The 13,358-nt window shown below is 38.5% G+C and overlaps 1 protein-coding gene across 1 annotated transcript in view; it reads left to right on the top strand.

The window, feature by feature from the left end:
• Positions 1-13,358, top strand: part of tnikb (TRAF2 and NCK interacting kinase b) — a 75,951-nt gene that overhangs the window by 49,865 nt on the left and 12,728 nt on the right. The window contains 10 exon segments of the mRNA XM_048175145.1: positions 2-147; positions 2,425-2,589; positions 2,670-2,915; positions 4,148-4,257; positions 4,431-4,549; positions 4,638-4,735; positions 9,764-9,839; positions 9,842-9,944; positions 12,078-12,186; positions 12,498-12,644. Of these exon segments, the coding sequence (XP_048031102.1) occupies positions 2-147; positions 2,425-2,589; positions 2,670-2,915; positions 4,148-4,257; positions 4,431-4,549; positions 4,638-4,735; positions 9,764-9,839; positions 9,842-9,944; positions 12,078-12,186; positions 12,498-12,644 (1,319 nt within the window).

Genomic DNA, 13,358 nt, shown 5'->3' with positions numbered 1-13,358 from the left:
CGTCCTAGAATCCGTGTGTCTTGTGAGCCAGATCCATCCCAGCTGCTCAGGATGGTCCAGCAGCAGCATGAGCAAGAGTCCCGGGTCCGCAGTTCAGGTCCCTCCAGCAAAGGGGCTGATATTGAGAGAGACTTACATGTCTCAAAGGTCTGCCTCCGCTAGCATGACTCCTTTTTTCGGCATGACCTAGACACTTACCGATCTGGTCATGGTGTATTATCAAAGAATTAATGGGGGAAAATATATTTTTCCCAAATTTCTATCGGGGCATTTGGATGATCACTTCTGGAATGCCTTGTCTCTGTTTTCCTCTTGTTCTCCGGGTGAACGTGTTCCTGTCTCCTAGTTAGTTTGGTGGATTTTCTTCAGACAGCTTCTGCTCTTGCTGTCGTCTTGTTCTAATTTTCCATAATCTTCAGTAATCTTCTCTTTGATCTCACCTATCGCTCCTTTTCTTCTTACAGAAATTTGATGACGGAGGAGCAGGGGTTTGTGGGGCAAAGATGAGAGAGGTTTGGATGTGTTGGGCCACAAGAGTAACCTTAGACCAGTGGTTCTCAACCTAGTTGACTCCAAGGACTTCCGTTATCGAAGACAATTTGAAGGGCCCCAAAATATTTCTGATCTTTATTTGCTCATTTTCAAACTTATTTACAGAAACTAGGAGGGTCAATATATTTAAATAATTAAATGAAGTTATTATATGCCATGATGACCCTCATTGTAAATAAAAATGGTAGTAGTTGGGTGAACAAATTGAAATAGGAACTAGGGCTGCACGATTTTGACAAACTGATTTTGATTCTAATGAATCATTCTAGAATGATTTGGGTGATTTTGTAGGGAGTGAATCTGCATAGAAAATCATACACAAATTACAAGCATAGATAAATAATAGAACAACGATACAAATGAAATGTACTTTGTTTTTCAGTTAAGTCTTCAGGTACAGAAATTGAATAATCAAATTTAAAATAACACTGCGTTGTCTTCACTGTATAAATTAAACATAATTAATCTTTTTTTTTACTGCTAAAAAGGTGATTTTTCTCTTTTTTTGTATTTTGTTGTTTGATTAACATTAATGGCCCAGCCGACAGCAGAAATATTAGGCTACTGTCACTTTAAGACAGAATGCACGGATCTAATATAATGATACGCATCCGTTTTCTTTCTCAATTGTTTGTTCACATAAGCCATAAGCGAGCGTTTTCACATAATTTGGTGTGTATGTGTTCAAGCACAAATAGACGTAGAGGGGAACCGAATTCGGTGTTTGTGTGCTGTGGGTGCGCACAGAAAACAGAGTGCAAGATCGCAATTGAGTTCTCTTTCGCGTCTTCTCGCTTAAATGGTTTAAAATCACTTGAAAGTTTAAACTGACAGGACATAATCCTGCAAAGTGACTATCGCGGATCCGCATATCGCGGCATCGATGCTAAAATGATCGTGCAGCCCTAATATGAACAATGATTTCTACTTAAATTTAGCTTTTTAGCTCATTGTAAACTTTTTGTCTTATTTTTTTTAATGTATTTAATTAATTTGCTTCGCCCTTGGAAGTGTGCTGAGACCCCCTAGTGAGTCTTGGCCCCCTGGTTGAGAACCTGTGCTTTAGACATTGTTACAGTTACAAAGGGTTGTTGATAAGGGGTTGTGTTTTACTTGTAGATAAAAAAAATTGCGCTCTGAAGACTGACTCTGAGTCATTTCAGATCCAAACCTCCCTCTATTCTCAGAGCAGAAATGAACATGGTTTTCTCACTAACATGGCTTTTTCTGTCTCATTGGACACTTGACTTCTAGATTGGCTATAAATGATTCTTTTCATGTCTGGAAATGCTTGTGAATGGTGCATGACAGTTTTTGAGGCTTGTTGTTTGAATTTGAGACAGCTGTTCAGAAACGGCTACTTTTCAGCATCTCCTTTAATATACAGGACATAATCGACTATATGTTTCCTTTCTGTCTTTAACTTGATGATTTTTCTTTTTGCTGTCATTTGGTTGTATGTTTCGTCTTTGCTTATTGAGTCATTTCGATTGGGCTTGCGAAAGTGAAGAAAAGATTATCTTCAGTCAAGCTCAGGGAACAGGTCTAAAAATATCTAAAATGTCTTGTAACAAGGCCGTCTCTTGAATTTGGAACAGGCGAATTTTGACAAAGATTGAAAAATAATCTCGGTGAATGCTAAAGATGAATAAGATTGCCAGAGAGAAGTCTCTGTACAACCTTCTTAAAGTGCTACAGGTCACAATATAATAATAATAATAATATAGCAGTAAAAAATATAAAAGCTTAGTGCAGATCCTACGTTAGCCACTGTACTTTGTAGTTTCGCAGTCCTTTCTGACTCCCAAGCAAAGAGGAAACAGATTGGTTGTGAAGAACTGCATGGACACTAACATCCTCTCTGTCTGTCAGGTTGAGGAACGTTCCAAGCAGAACCGCCAGAGCTCTCCGGCTCTCCAGCACAAAGTGGCCAATCGTATTTCTGATCCCTCCCTGCCTCCCCGCTCAGAGTCCTTCAGCAGTGGAGGCATACAGCAGGCCCGGACGCCTCCCATGCATCGCCCGGTAGAGCCTCAGGTACTTCTTGACCTCCCGATTTGTCTTAACAGAGTTCAGATGTGTTGTGAAAAACACTGATCCCAAAGGTCTTAATTCAGATGGCGCACCTAGTTTCGGTGAAGTCCCATGGCTCCTCCATGACAGGATCCCAGTCGCTGCATGATCAGTCCTCTCAGGGCGTCTCAGCCTTCCAAGAGGGTCTGTCACCTCACCGACCTCCAATGCCTCGCCAGAACTCTGACCCTACGTCAGAAACCCCGGCCCCACCACCTCGCATCACCAGCCGAGATGACAAGTTTGACCGCAGCTCTTGGCTGAGACAGGAAGATGATGTCCCTCCAAAGGTGATAATCTGGGATGAAATGTGTGGTTTTCCTTGTAATCCAATGATATTAATAGTAATATTCCCTTTTTTTTTTCCCACTCTGAAGCAGTGGGTCTCAACTGGTGGATCACAGGTCTTTTCAAATATTGTAAAAAAAATATAAGAAAACATTTAAAGGTGCCCAAGAATGCTTTTTCACAAGATGTAATATAAGTCTAAGGTGTCCCCTGAATGTGTCTGTAAAGTTTCAGCTCAAAATACCCCATAGATTTTTTTTAAATTAATTTTTTTAACTGCCTATTTTGGGGCATCATTAACTATGCACTGATTTTTTTTTTTTCAGCGCGCCGCCCCTTTAATTCGCGTGCTCCCTGCCACACGAGCTCTCGATTATATTACAGCACATTTACAAAGTTCACACAGCTAATATAACCCTCAAATGGATCTTTACAAGATGTTCGTCATGCTTTCTGTATGCATGTTTCGAATTATGTGAGTAAAGTATTTATTTTGATGTTTATATTTGATTCTCTATGAGTTTGAGGCTGTGCTCCGTGGCTAACGGCTAATGCTACACTGTTGGAGAGATTTATAAAGAATGAAGATGTTATTATACAGACTGCAAGTGTTTAAAAAATGAAAATAGCGACAGCTCTTGTCTCCGTGAATTCAGTAAGAAACGATGGTAACTTTAACCACATTTAACAGTACATTAGCAGCATGCTAACGAAACATTTCTAAAGAGAATTTACAAATATCACTAAAAATATCATGATATCATGGATCATGTCAGTTATTATCGCTCCATCTGCCATTTTCGCTGTTGTTCTTGCTTGTTTACCTAGTCTGATGATTCAGCTGTGCAGATCCAGACGTTAATACTGGCTGCCCTTGTCAAATGCCTTTCATAATGTTGGGAACATGGGCTGGCATATGCAAATATTGGGGCGTTCACCCCGACTGTTACGTAACAGTCGGTGTTATGTTGAGATCTGCGTGTTTTCCGGAAGTCTTTTAAACAAATGAGATTTACCTAAGAAAGAGAAAGCAATGGAGTTTGAAACTCAATGTATGTCTTTTCCATGTACTGAACTCTTGTTATTCAACTATGCCAAGGTAAATTCAAATTTTGAATCTAGGGCACCTTTAAATAAATGTGATTATAGGATATTAAAAACTAAGCCTATATTTTGAAAAACCTGTTTTTCTAAAGTGCGTTTTAGTAAAGTAACATCTGTTAACATGCTTCAGGTGCCGCAAAGGACCACTTCCATATCCCCTGCGCTGGTGAGAAAAAATTCTCCAGGGAATGGGCCAGGTGGACTTGGACCAAGAACCGGAGCACATCTGATCCGAGCCAGGTATATACATCCCACACATTTTTCACTAACTTACATACATATATAATATATATTTATTTATTTATCTTGACCCTTTAACCCCTTTAACTCCTTACTGCTAGTAGTAAGTTAATCAGTCCTCTATGATCGAAATGATAAACTCACATCTTCCGTGTGTCCTACCATTGCCATAGTAACCCAGACCTGCGGATTCCCATGGAGTCGGCTCTCCAGAGAACCAGCAGTGGGAGTTCTTCCAGTTCTAGCACGCCCAGCTCTCAGGGCGGCTCCAGTGAGAGGAACCGGGTGGGAGGTGAGAGACCCTCTGGAATATTCTCTCAGCCTGAGCACATACATTTGACCTCTGCACACCAAGTCTTGACATTCAATTGTCCCCACAGGCTCCAGTAAACCTGAGGGATCCCCAGCAGTGTCCCAAGAATCCAAGGCCAAAAACCAGGAGGAGAACAGGGAGGTGACCAGACCCAGCCGACCAGCGGTGAGAAACGCATTTCCTAAAATGTATCATCAAAGTGTAACTGTGCTTCAAATGTTTTTGCTCTGACAGGGCTGGTTTCCAAGACCAGGATAAGCCTAAAATGATAATATCTAACCCTAAACTAACTATCTTTTTAAGATCTGCACTGTTTTCCAATTAACTCAGAGTTGATGTTCTTTCCAAATGTGTCTTTACCATCAATTAAAGACTCAAAATTAGTGTTGTGGCTATTAGTCCACATCTATATGCTAGATGTAAGCCAGCAGAATGTATGTAAACGCAGCAAATACAACTTGTCAAGCAATTTTATGGGCTCTTTAATGTATCACCAGTAAATCAAATCTCATTTGAGCTAATCTACTCATAACCTTTCGATAACCTTCAACTAGCTTAGATATGTAGATGTTCACATTTGTCTCGGAGTTAAAAAGACTGTGTGCCGCTTTGTGTTACTAACCATTTTCTCATTTAACATTTTGTCTAATCCGCTCAATTGTTCCTCCACCCGTGGTTCTCTATTGTCAATTCTTTTTCTCCAGAGTTATAAGAAAGCCGTAGATGAGGTTAGTGACATCTTCTCACTTCATCTCTTTCTGCCCATTTTTGTGCTCCTTACATTCAAGCACTCGTTCACTGCCTGTTTCATCTATTTCTGTCACTCGCCCTCTCATGTCTTCAATCGTTCTCTCATCAATATTTCACGCCACCTCTCATTCCTTAACTCCCCTCCAATCTTTCTGTCTGTCGGTCTTCTTCACAGCTTCAGACACCGTGTCAGTCACCATCATTAGTTGCACATTTCTCCATCGCACCAATTTGTCACAGTCGTTCACAGTGTCAGTAATCCTTGACTCCATCTCAGAGTTTTCACTGTTACCTAGGCAACAGCTGTCTTAGGCCAAGGAAAATGTTATGTTTTTTTGTTTAAAAAAGGACCCAATTATGCAATTACACTGCAATTATGTATCTTAGGCTACGTTCACATGAAGCCACATGATTTATCTGCATACACACAAAACCACTGAAACGACTCAAAACGATGTAGTATACATGCCAGATCAGTATGTGGCGCTGTAATTCTGCAATAGAGAGAGACACTAAAAACAAAGAATAAGACTTGGAGCATGCGCATAAACTTTGCACGCTGTATACAAACTTTAGTAAAGCTTACAAATAAAGCTTTAGGTTTGGTAGCTTCTGCAACACGAACACAAGCATGTCGTACACTAATGTTGTTGCTGTTTTGTGCTGTTAGCGGTGTCTGACTAGGGTCGACACGTGGGGTGATGACATCATCGTTTCACAAAACATACGGATTGGCTTTACACACGAAAACACAAGGGAGTCGTTTTCAGATTTATCCACTCTGGGACTGGTTTCAAAAAATAGCGGTTTCACCTTCTGAAAACGCTGGATCCATCTGGACGAAACGCCTATACGATACAAAATTTTTGCATGTACAGTTAAACTCGTCTCCGTGTGGACGGGGCCTTATTGAGGTTATTTAATTGTGTAGCTTTTTAAGAATATTAACTTTAATTGACCTTAATCAGTAAACCTTTCATTTAATTTGACATGAAATGAAAACAAAGCAGGAGGGATAGAAGTACAGAGCATTCAATGGTTTCTGAAGCTTTTTTTTTTTTTTTTTTGCATTAACTGTAATTATCATTATGGTTGCCCCCTAGTAGTCGACAAGAAGAGGCTTAGTCGACCAAAATTGGCATTAGTTGGTTTGTCGCAGAAAGAAAAAACTCCACAGGACAGATCGGTAATGGCAGGAAATCCAAACATTCGCCTATCTTTCATGATTCATCGACCTCAAATATAGCTTATCACTTGAAACGTACAAACAGGCTAGTCTAACTCTCTAACATTAATCTAGATAAATGTGCTCCATTATTTGGCGCATATCCAAGTGTTTGTGTGGCGAGCGCGCTTACTGCATGACATTGAGATCACTTGCATTTAACTTAAATTACTCCATTTTTGGTCATAAAGATAAGAATAATCCAACATTCGAAACTGTAAATGGTTTGCTTTTATTTCTGTAAGTTCATAATAACAAAACCTTGTACTTTCGTAAAATAATGAAAACAAACAGGATGCGCTTTCTGCCGTCTCGGTCTCTGTGAACTTGAGCGTGTCATAAAAATGAACTGAAACTCATATACTTGCCTTACAGACATAATAAATATAATATAATATAATATAATATAGCATATACTTGCCTCACAGACATGAGAAATATATCTATGGAAAGCTTGAAATATCTACTTTTAAATGAACCAATTCAAATCTAAAACAAATATTGACTACTAGTCGACTAGAAAAATCTTTAGTCGAGGGTAGCCCTATCATTCATACATAGTCGTATTCAAAGACAATTTGTGTAAATTATTTGTAAAACCTTTCTTGCGTAAATTGTCGCATTCAAATTAATGCAATCAAAATGTTTCTTTGAAAATCATTCGCAAAACTATTATGCAAATTGATGCAACAAAGTTGATGCATTCAGAAAAGTAGTACGAAATTCTGTGTAAATTATTTCTTGAATCGTTCTTGTGTAAATTGTTGCGATATCTAAAGTCATTTAAATTGTTCGTAAAAATGTTCTTGCATAATGCTGCGTTCACACCGAACGCGTCTGGGGCGTCAAATTCGCGCCAGACGCGTCTAGTTGGACGCTTGAACATTTTGAAGTCAGACGCTTCAGACGCGCGTAAAATTCGCTCATTTCGCGCGTCTAAACAAAGTGTGTTCAGACGCGAATTCGCGTCATGGGAGGGGCTTTCATTTCTTTCTGCACAGATCCTATGAATAAACACATAATCTCGTCAGTTGGAAACCTGTAGCGGCAATTTAACTCGGTTATGCCGGCCGACTTTTGCTAGCTAGAAGGTGGGCTAGTATCAACGGCTAAAATAATGCAAAAAGTTTTACAACTAACCAGGGGTGAGTTTCCCGAAAGCATCGTTGGTGAACCATGGTCGTAAGTCCCATTGAACTCTATTGGTAACGACCGAACTTGCGACCATAGTTCGCTTCGGGAAACGCACCCCAGATTGTCCGATTTCTTCGCTTATTCTCTTCCAGGCAATGTCCTTTTTATTTCTGTCTCCATAAAAATATTATGACACATCATAGAGCTCAGGGTGGCCACACGCAGCGACATCTTTGTTCTGGTCTCCACCACTGATCACATCATAAACACGTTACTACCAAAGCAGAGTCCCTGATTGGTTAACGCGCCGCAAATTCACGCCAAAGTTCAGATTTGTTCAGACGCTCAATTCACGCATCAGCCGTGTGAACGCTCAATTCGCGCCGCGCTAGACGCTTGATTCTTGCCGCAGGACACCTAGACGCGCGTTTACATTGACTTAACATGTAAATCAGACGCCTCAGACGCCCCAGACGCGTTCGGTGTGAACGCAGCATAATGATGCATTAAAGTGTGAGCAAACAAACAGAATGAACTTCTTTCAATTTTTTAATAAAACTACTCTTACATAAATTGTAGCATACAGATCAGATTATTACAACAAATTTGTTCATAAACCCATTTTTACATATATTGTCACATTACATTCAATGCATCAATTTACATAAGAATGATTTAGCGAACAGTTTGCACAGAAATTGGTTCAGCTCATGTTTCATGATTCAGATACAATATCATTTTGGTATTAGATAACGTACAATTGGTCGCATACCATGTTTCCTGTGTTCTGTGACCACTGGATAGTAGGGCTGGGACAATACATCGATTCACAATTCATGATACAATGATTCTGGATCGATTCTGATATTTTCTCTCTCAAATCGATTCTGAGCTTAGTTTTAACAGCAGATGGCGCTCTAGGCTAGTTTTTAACTGTACACTCAAATGCTTACGAAGAAGAGTGCTGGAGAGTGATAAGTCATGTAAGTGGTTAAATATACTTGCATCTCGGCTCAGAATGCTTTTATGACGCGAGATTAATGTAAACAGCCCACTGCGAACATCCTTGTAATTCACTTCAACCTTTTCAAAATTTATGAATGATTATTTTAAATTTAAGTTGTGTGTGTAAAGGAACTGGAAGCAAGCGGAGTACAGCTGTTTCTACAGCACGCAGTGCTATCTGCTGTTAAAAACTAAGCTCAGAATCGATTTGAGAGAGAATCGCGATACAATCGCTCCAGATTCTTTGTATCGCGAATCAAGAATCGATGTATTGTCCCAGCCCTTCTGGCTAAACATTTTCGTTAGCATCTCAGGTAATCAACAGTACAATATATTAAATGTACTGTACTTCTATTCCTTTGTGTCAAATGAAACATGGCATCTTTAAACGCTCTTGATTGTTTACAGCATTATACTCCAGGTGTTAGGTCGTGCAATCAGTCAAAAATGGAAATTAGCATCTCAAGCATTATTGTTGAGTTGACTTCTGGTTTCTCAGTGATGTTTTTTCTCTATCTGGCTGCCTGGTGGCCTGTCAACAGGAGGAGCTGGTAAGACGGGCACAGAGCAGGAGCTGCTGATTCCTACTAACCTTCTGCATGCAGGGCACAGGCCTCAGGAACAACCCCTAGTTCTGCTTCAGTTCTTCAATGTGTTCTTATTTCTCTGACTTGTGCATGTGATGGTTTATACAGTTGTGCATCATTCTCCGAAATGATGGCGGATATTTTTTTTCCCCACCTTCAGAGTTGATTTGTAAATCTTTATAAAATGTTTTACTTGATTTGCTTATCTGTAATGTTTTGCTTATTTGTTTGTTTCTGGTAATCTCTTCGGTGCCATTTACATGACCTAAATGTGCGAAACGAAGTTTATCGTCATGACTCCTACTAACGGATAAATTATTGTAGCGTGTGCTCTTCACAGGCTTAAAACATGAAAAGCTGTTTACGTTTTGGTGGATTTATTGTTCGCTAGAGATCAAATCAAGCAGTTAAAGGCATGAATTAAACCTTATACTTCTTCTTTTTGTCTTCCTCTCCCTTCTCCGACCTGACCCGTCATTCCCTGCCCTAAAGGACCTCACTGCTCTGGCCAAAGAACTCCGCGAGCTACGAACCAATGAGGAAACCAACCGGCCTCCCAGGAAAGTGACGGATATTCCTCGTCCAGTGAAGAATCAGAAAGCAGTGAGGAGGAGGATGGAGAAGGCGGGGCTCATGATGGAACTGTGCCTGTTAGTGATATTCCACGCATTATGTGAGTGCACCAAAACTGTTCTTTCTTTTTTTGTTGTTGTTGTGACTTTAAGTCTGTCAGATACAGTTTTATTTTAGTATTATTTGTATACTATTATTGTATTTAATAATATTTTGAATTAGCTTTTATTTTTATAATTTTAGTAAATTTGTGCTTTTGTCATTTTTATATTGTAGGTTTTTTTATCTTTTTAATTTATTTTTATTTTACAAATTTTAGTACTTCAGCTTCAACGTCAACTTATTTTATTTAGTACCCAAGGCAACATTTCTAATTAAGTTAAGCTTTTCATCTTGTATATATGAGTGTGTGTGTGTGTATATGTATATGTGTGTATATGTGTGTGTGTGTGTGTGTGTGTGTGTGTGTATATATATATATATATATATATATATATATATATATATATATATATATATATATATATATATATATATATATATATATATATATATATATATATATATATATATATATATATACATATATATGTACATATATATACACACATATATACACAGGTGCTGGTCATATAATTAGAATATCGTGAAAAAGTTCTTTTTTTTTTTTATTGTAAATTATTTTTAAAAAATGAAATTTTCATATATTCTAGATTCCCTACATGTAAAGTAGAACATTTCAAAAGGTTGTTTTTTTTTAATTTGTTGATTAGAGCGTACAGCTAATGAAAGTCCAAAATCCAGTATCTCAAAATATTAGAATATTTACATTTGAGTTTCATTAAATGACCATCCCTACAGTATAAATTCCGGGTATCTCTTGTTCTTTGAAACCACACTAATGGGGAAGACTGCTGACTTGGCAATGGTCCAGGAGACAATCATTGACACCCTCCACAAAGAGAATAAGTCACAGATGGTCATTACTGAATGTGGTGGCTGTTTACAGAGTGATGTATCAAAGCATATTAAATGCAAAGTTGACTAGAAGGAAGAAATTGGGTAGGCAAGGGTGCACAAGCAACAGGGATGACCACAAGCTTGAGAATACTGTCAAGTAAAGCCGATTCAAACACTTGGGAGAGCTTCACAATGAGTCAAATGAAGCCGGAGTCAGCACATCAAGAGTCACCACACTCAGACATCTTCAGGAAAAGGACTACCAAGCCACTTCTGAAACAGAAACAACGTCAGAAGCATCTTACCTGGGCTAAGGAGAAAAAGAACTGGACAGTGAACAGTGGTCGAAAGTCCTCTTTTCAGATAAAAGTAAATTTTGCATTTCATGTTGAAATCATGGTCCCTGAGTCTGAAGGAAGACTGGAGAGGCACAGAATCCAAGCTGCTTGATGTCTAGTGGGAAGTTTCTGAAGTCAGTAATGATTTGGGGGTCCGTGACATCTGCTGGTGTTTGTCCATTGTTTTATCAAGTTCAAAGTCAATGCAGCCATCTTCCAGGAGATTTTGGAGCACTTTATGCTTTCATCTGCTGACAAGCTTTATGGAGATGCTGATTTCCTTTTCCAGCAGGACTTTAGCACCTGCCCACAGTGCAAAAACCACTTCCAAGTGGTTTGCTGACCATGATATTACTGTGTTTTATTGGCCAGCCAACATGCCTGACCCCCGAATCTATGGGATATTTTCAAGAGAAAAATGAGAAACAGTCGATCCAACAATATACAGATGATCTGAAGGCTCAATAGTGCCTCAGCAGTGCCACAGGCTGATCACTTCCATGCCACACTTCACTGATGCTGTAATTTGTGCTAGAGCAAGTCATTTGCTGTAATGTGCTGCCGACCAAGTATTGAGTGTACAAATGAACATACTTTAAAGAACTTGAACTTTTCTGTTTTGAAAATCCATTTTTTGATTGATCTTAGGAAATATTCTAATATTTTGAGATACTGGATTTTGGACTTTCATGAGCTGTGTGTGTGTGTGTGTATATATATATATATATATATATATATATATATATATATATATATATATATATATATATATATATATATATATATATATATATATATATATATATATATATATATATATATATATATAATATAACAAAACTGATTTTGGTTTTGTTTTGATTCTGACAAAATATCTTTAAAAAAAAAGCTTCGTCCTTTATAGACGTCATTTGAGTATTTTTATTCTCCAACAGGCCTTCTGCTGGCCAGGGTGGCACTGACTCAATGGGCAACCAGGAGGATTCTCATGCCAATGATTCATTTGGCAAAAATTCACAAGACAGCACCCTAATGATGCGAGAGGTAGGTGTACCTGCCTAGACCGGTTCCTTTCCCTACACTCATTCCTCTAGTGTGTCACCGTTTTATTTCTCTTTTAGTTTACCAACTCATGTTTATTTTTGCCTTTGTTAAGCCTTGTTTTATTGGGTTATGTTTTGGTATTTCTTTCACCTTCTTCTGATTTCTCCAACAAAATCTCTGATCAAGCTTGTCGCACACTTGCTGACAGAGGCACACTCTGTGCATTTCCCAAATATCTCTGCAAGATGGCTTAGCCACGCAAGGGGCCTGCAGTAGTGTAGCCCTACTCCTCTTTCTGTTCCTCTCTGCAGACGTTTGGGGAAAGAAAGCTCGGTCATGCCGAGAGCAATGGTTTCCCCGGTAACTCCAATCTGCCCGATCTAGTGCAGGAAAGCCACTCGCCTGGCGAGGGTCCTGGGCGGCATTCTAGTGGGCTGGACCTGGACTCTGTGGCTGAAGTAGGTGACGGACAAGCCTGTTAGAGCCACCCTGCACTCCAACCCTCAAATTTCTAACCCGACACATCTAATCAATCCCCATTCAATTCAGATGCACATGTTTATCTGGTTGTAGATTCACTGAAGCCCAGATCTCGTCATAACTCATGTTCCTTTCCTTGGTTTTATTAAAAAATTTTCTGTTTGTTTCATATTTATTCTCTTTATTTCATTTGCTATCATTTTAAGCTTCCATTTTTTTTAAACATTTATACATGTAGGACAGTGGCCTGTCAATAAGATGCTTTCTCCCTTTTGCCCCATTTTCCCTTCTCGTAAATGGCCTGATTTTGTGCTTTACTGCAAAAATGTTTTATTAATCAGTATTTTACTTATTTTTCAGTGAAAATATCTAAACGCCGTGTTAAGATTAATTCACTTGGAAAAAAAGTGTAATATTTACACACATACACCGATTGTTTTATTTTTATTTATTTTTTTTTTAAAGATTTTGAAAGAAATTTCTTAAGTTCATCAAGGCTGCATTTATTTGATCATAAATAAAGTAAAAACAGTAATATTGTGAAATATTACATTTGAAATAACTATTTTCTATGTTAATATATTTTCAAAAGTAACTTATTCCTGTGAATAATTCCAGTTTTCAGTGTCACATGATCCTTCAGAAATATGCTGATTTGGTGCTCACAAAACTTTATTATTATCATTGTTGAA

This window comes from Megalobrama amblycephala, linkage group LG22 (assembly GCF_018812025.1).
Source record: "Megalobrama amblycephala isolate DHTTF-2021 linkage group LG22, ASM1881202v1, whole genome shotgun sequence".
Lineage (NCBI taxonomy): Eukaryota > Metazoa > Chordata > Actinopteri > Cypriniformes > Xenocyprididae > Megalobrama > Megalobrama amblycephala.
Note: the sequence above shows the minus strand (reverse complement) of the source record. Positions and strands in the feature narration are given on the sequence as shown.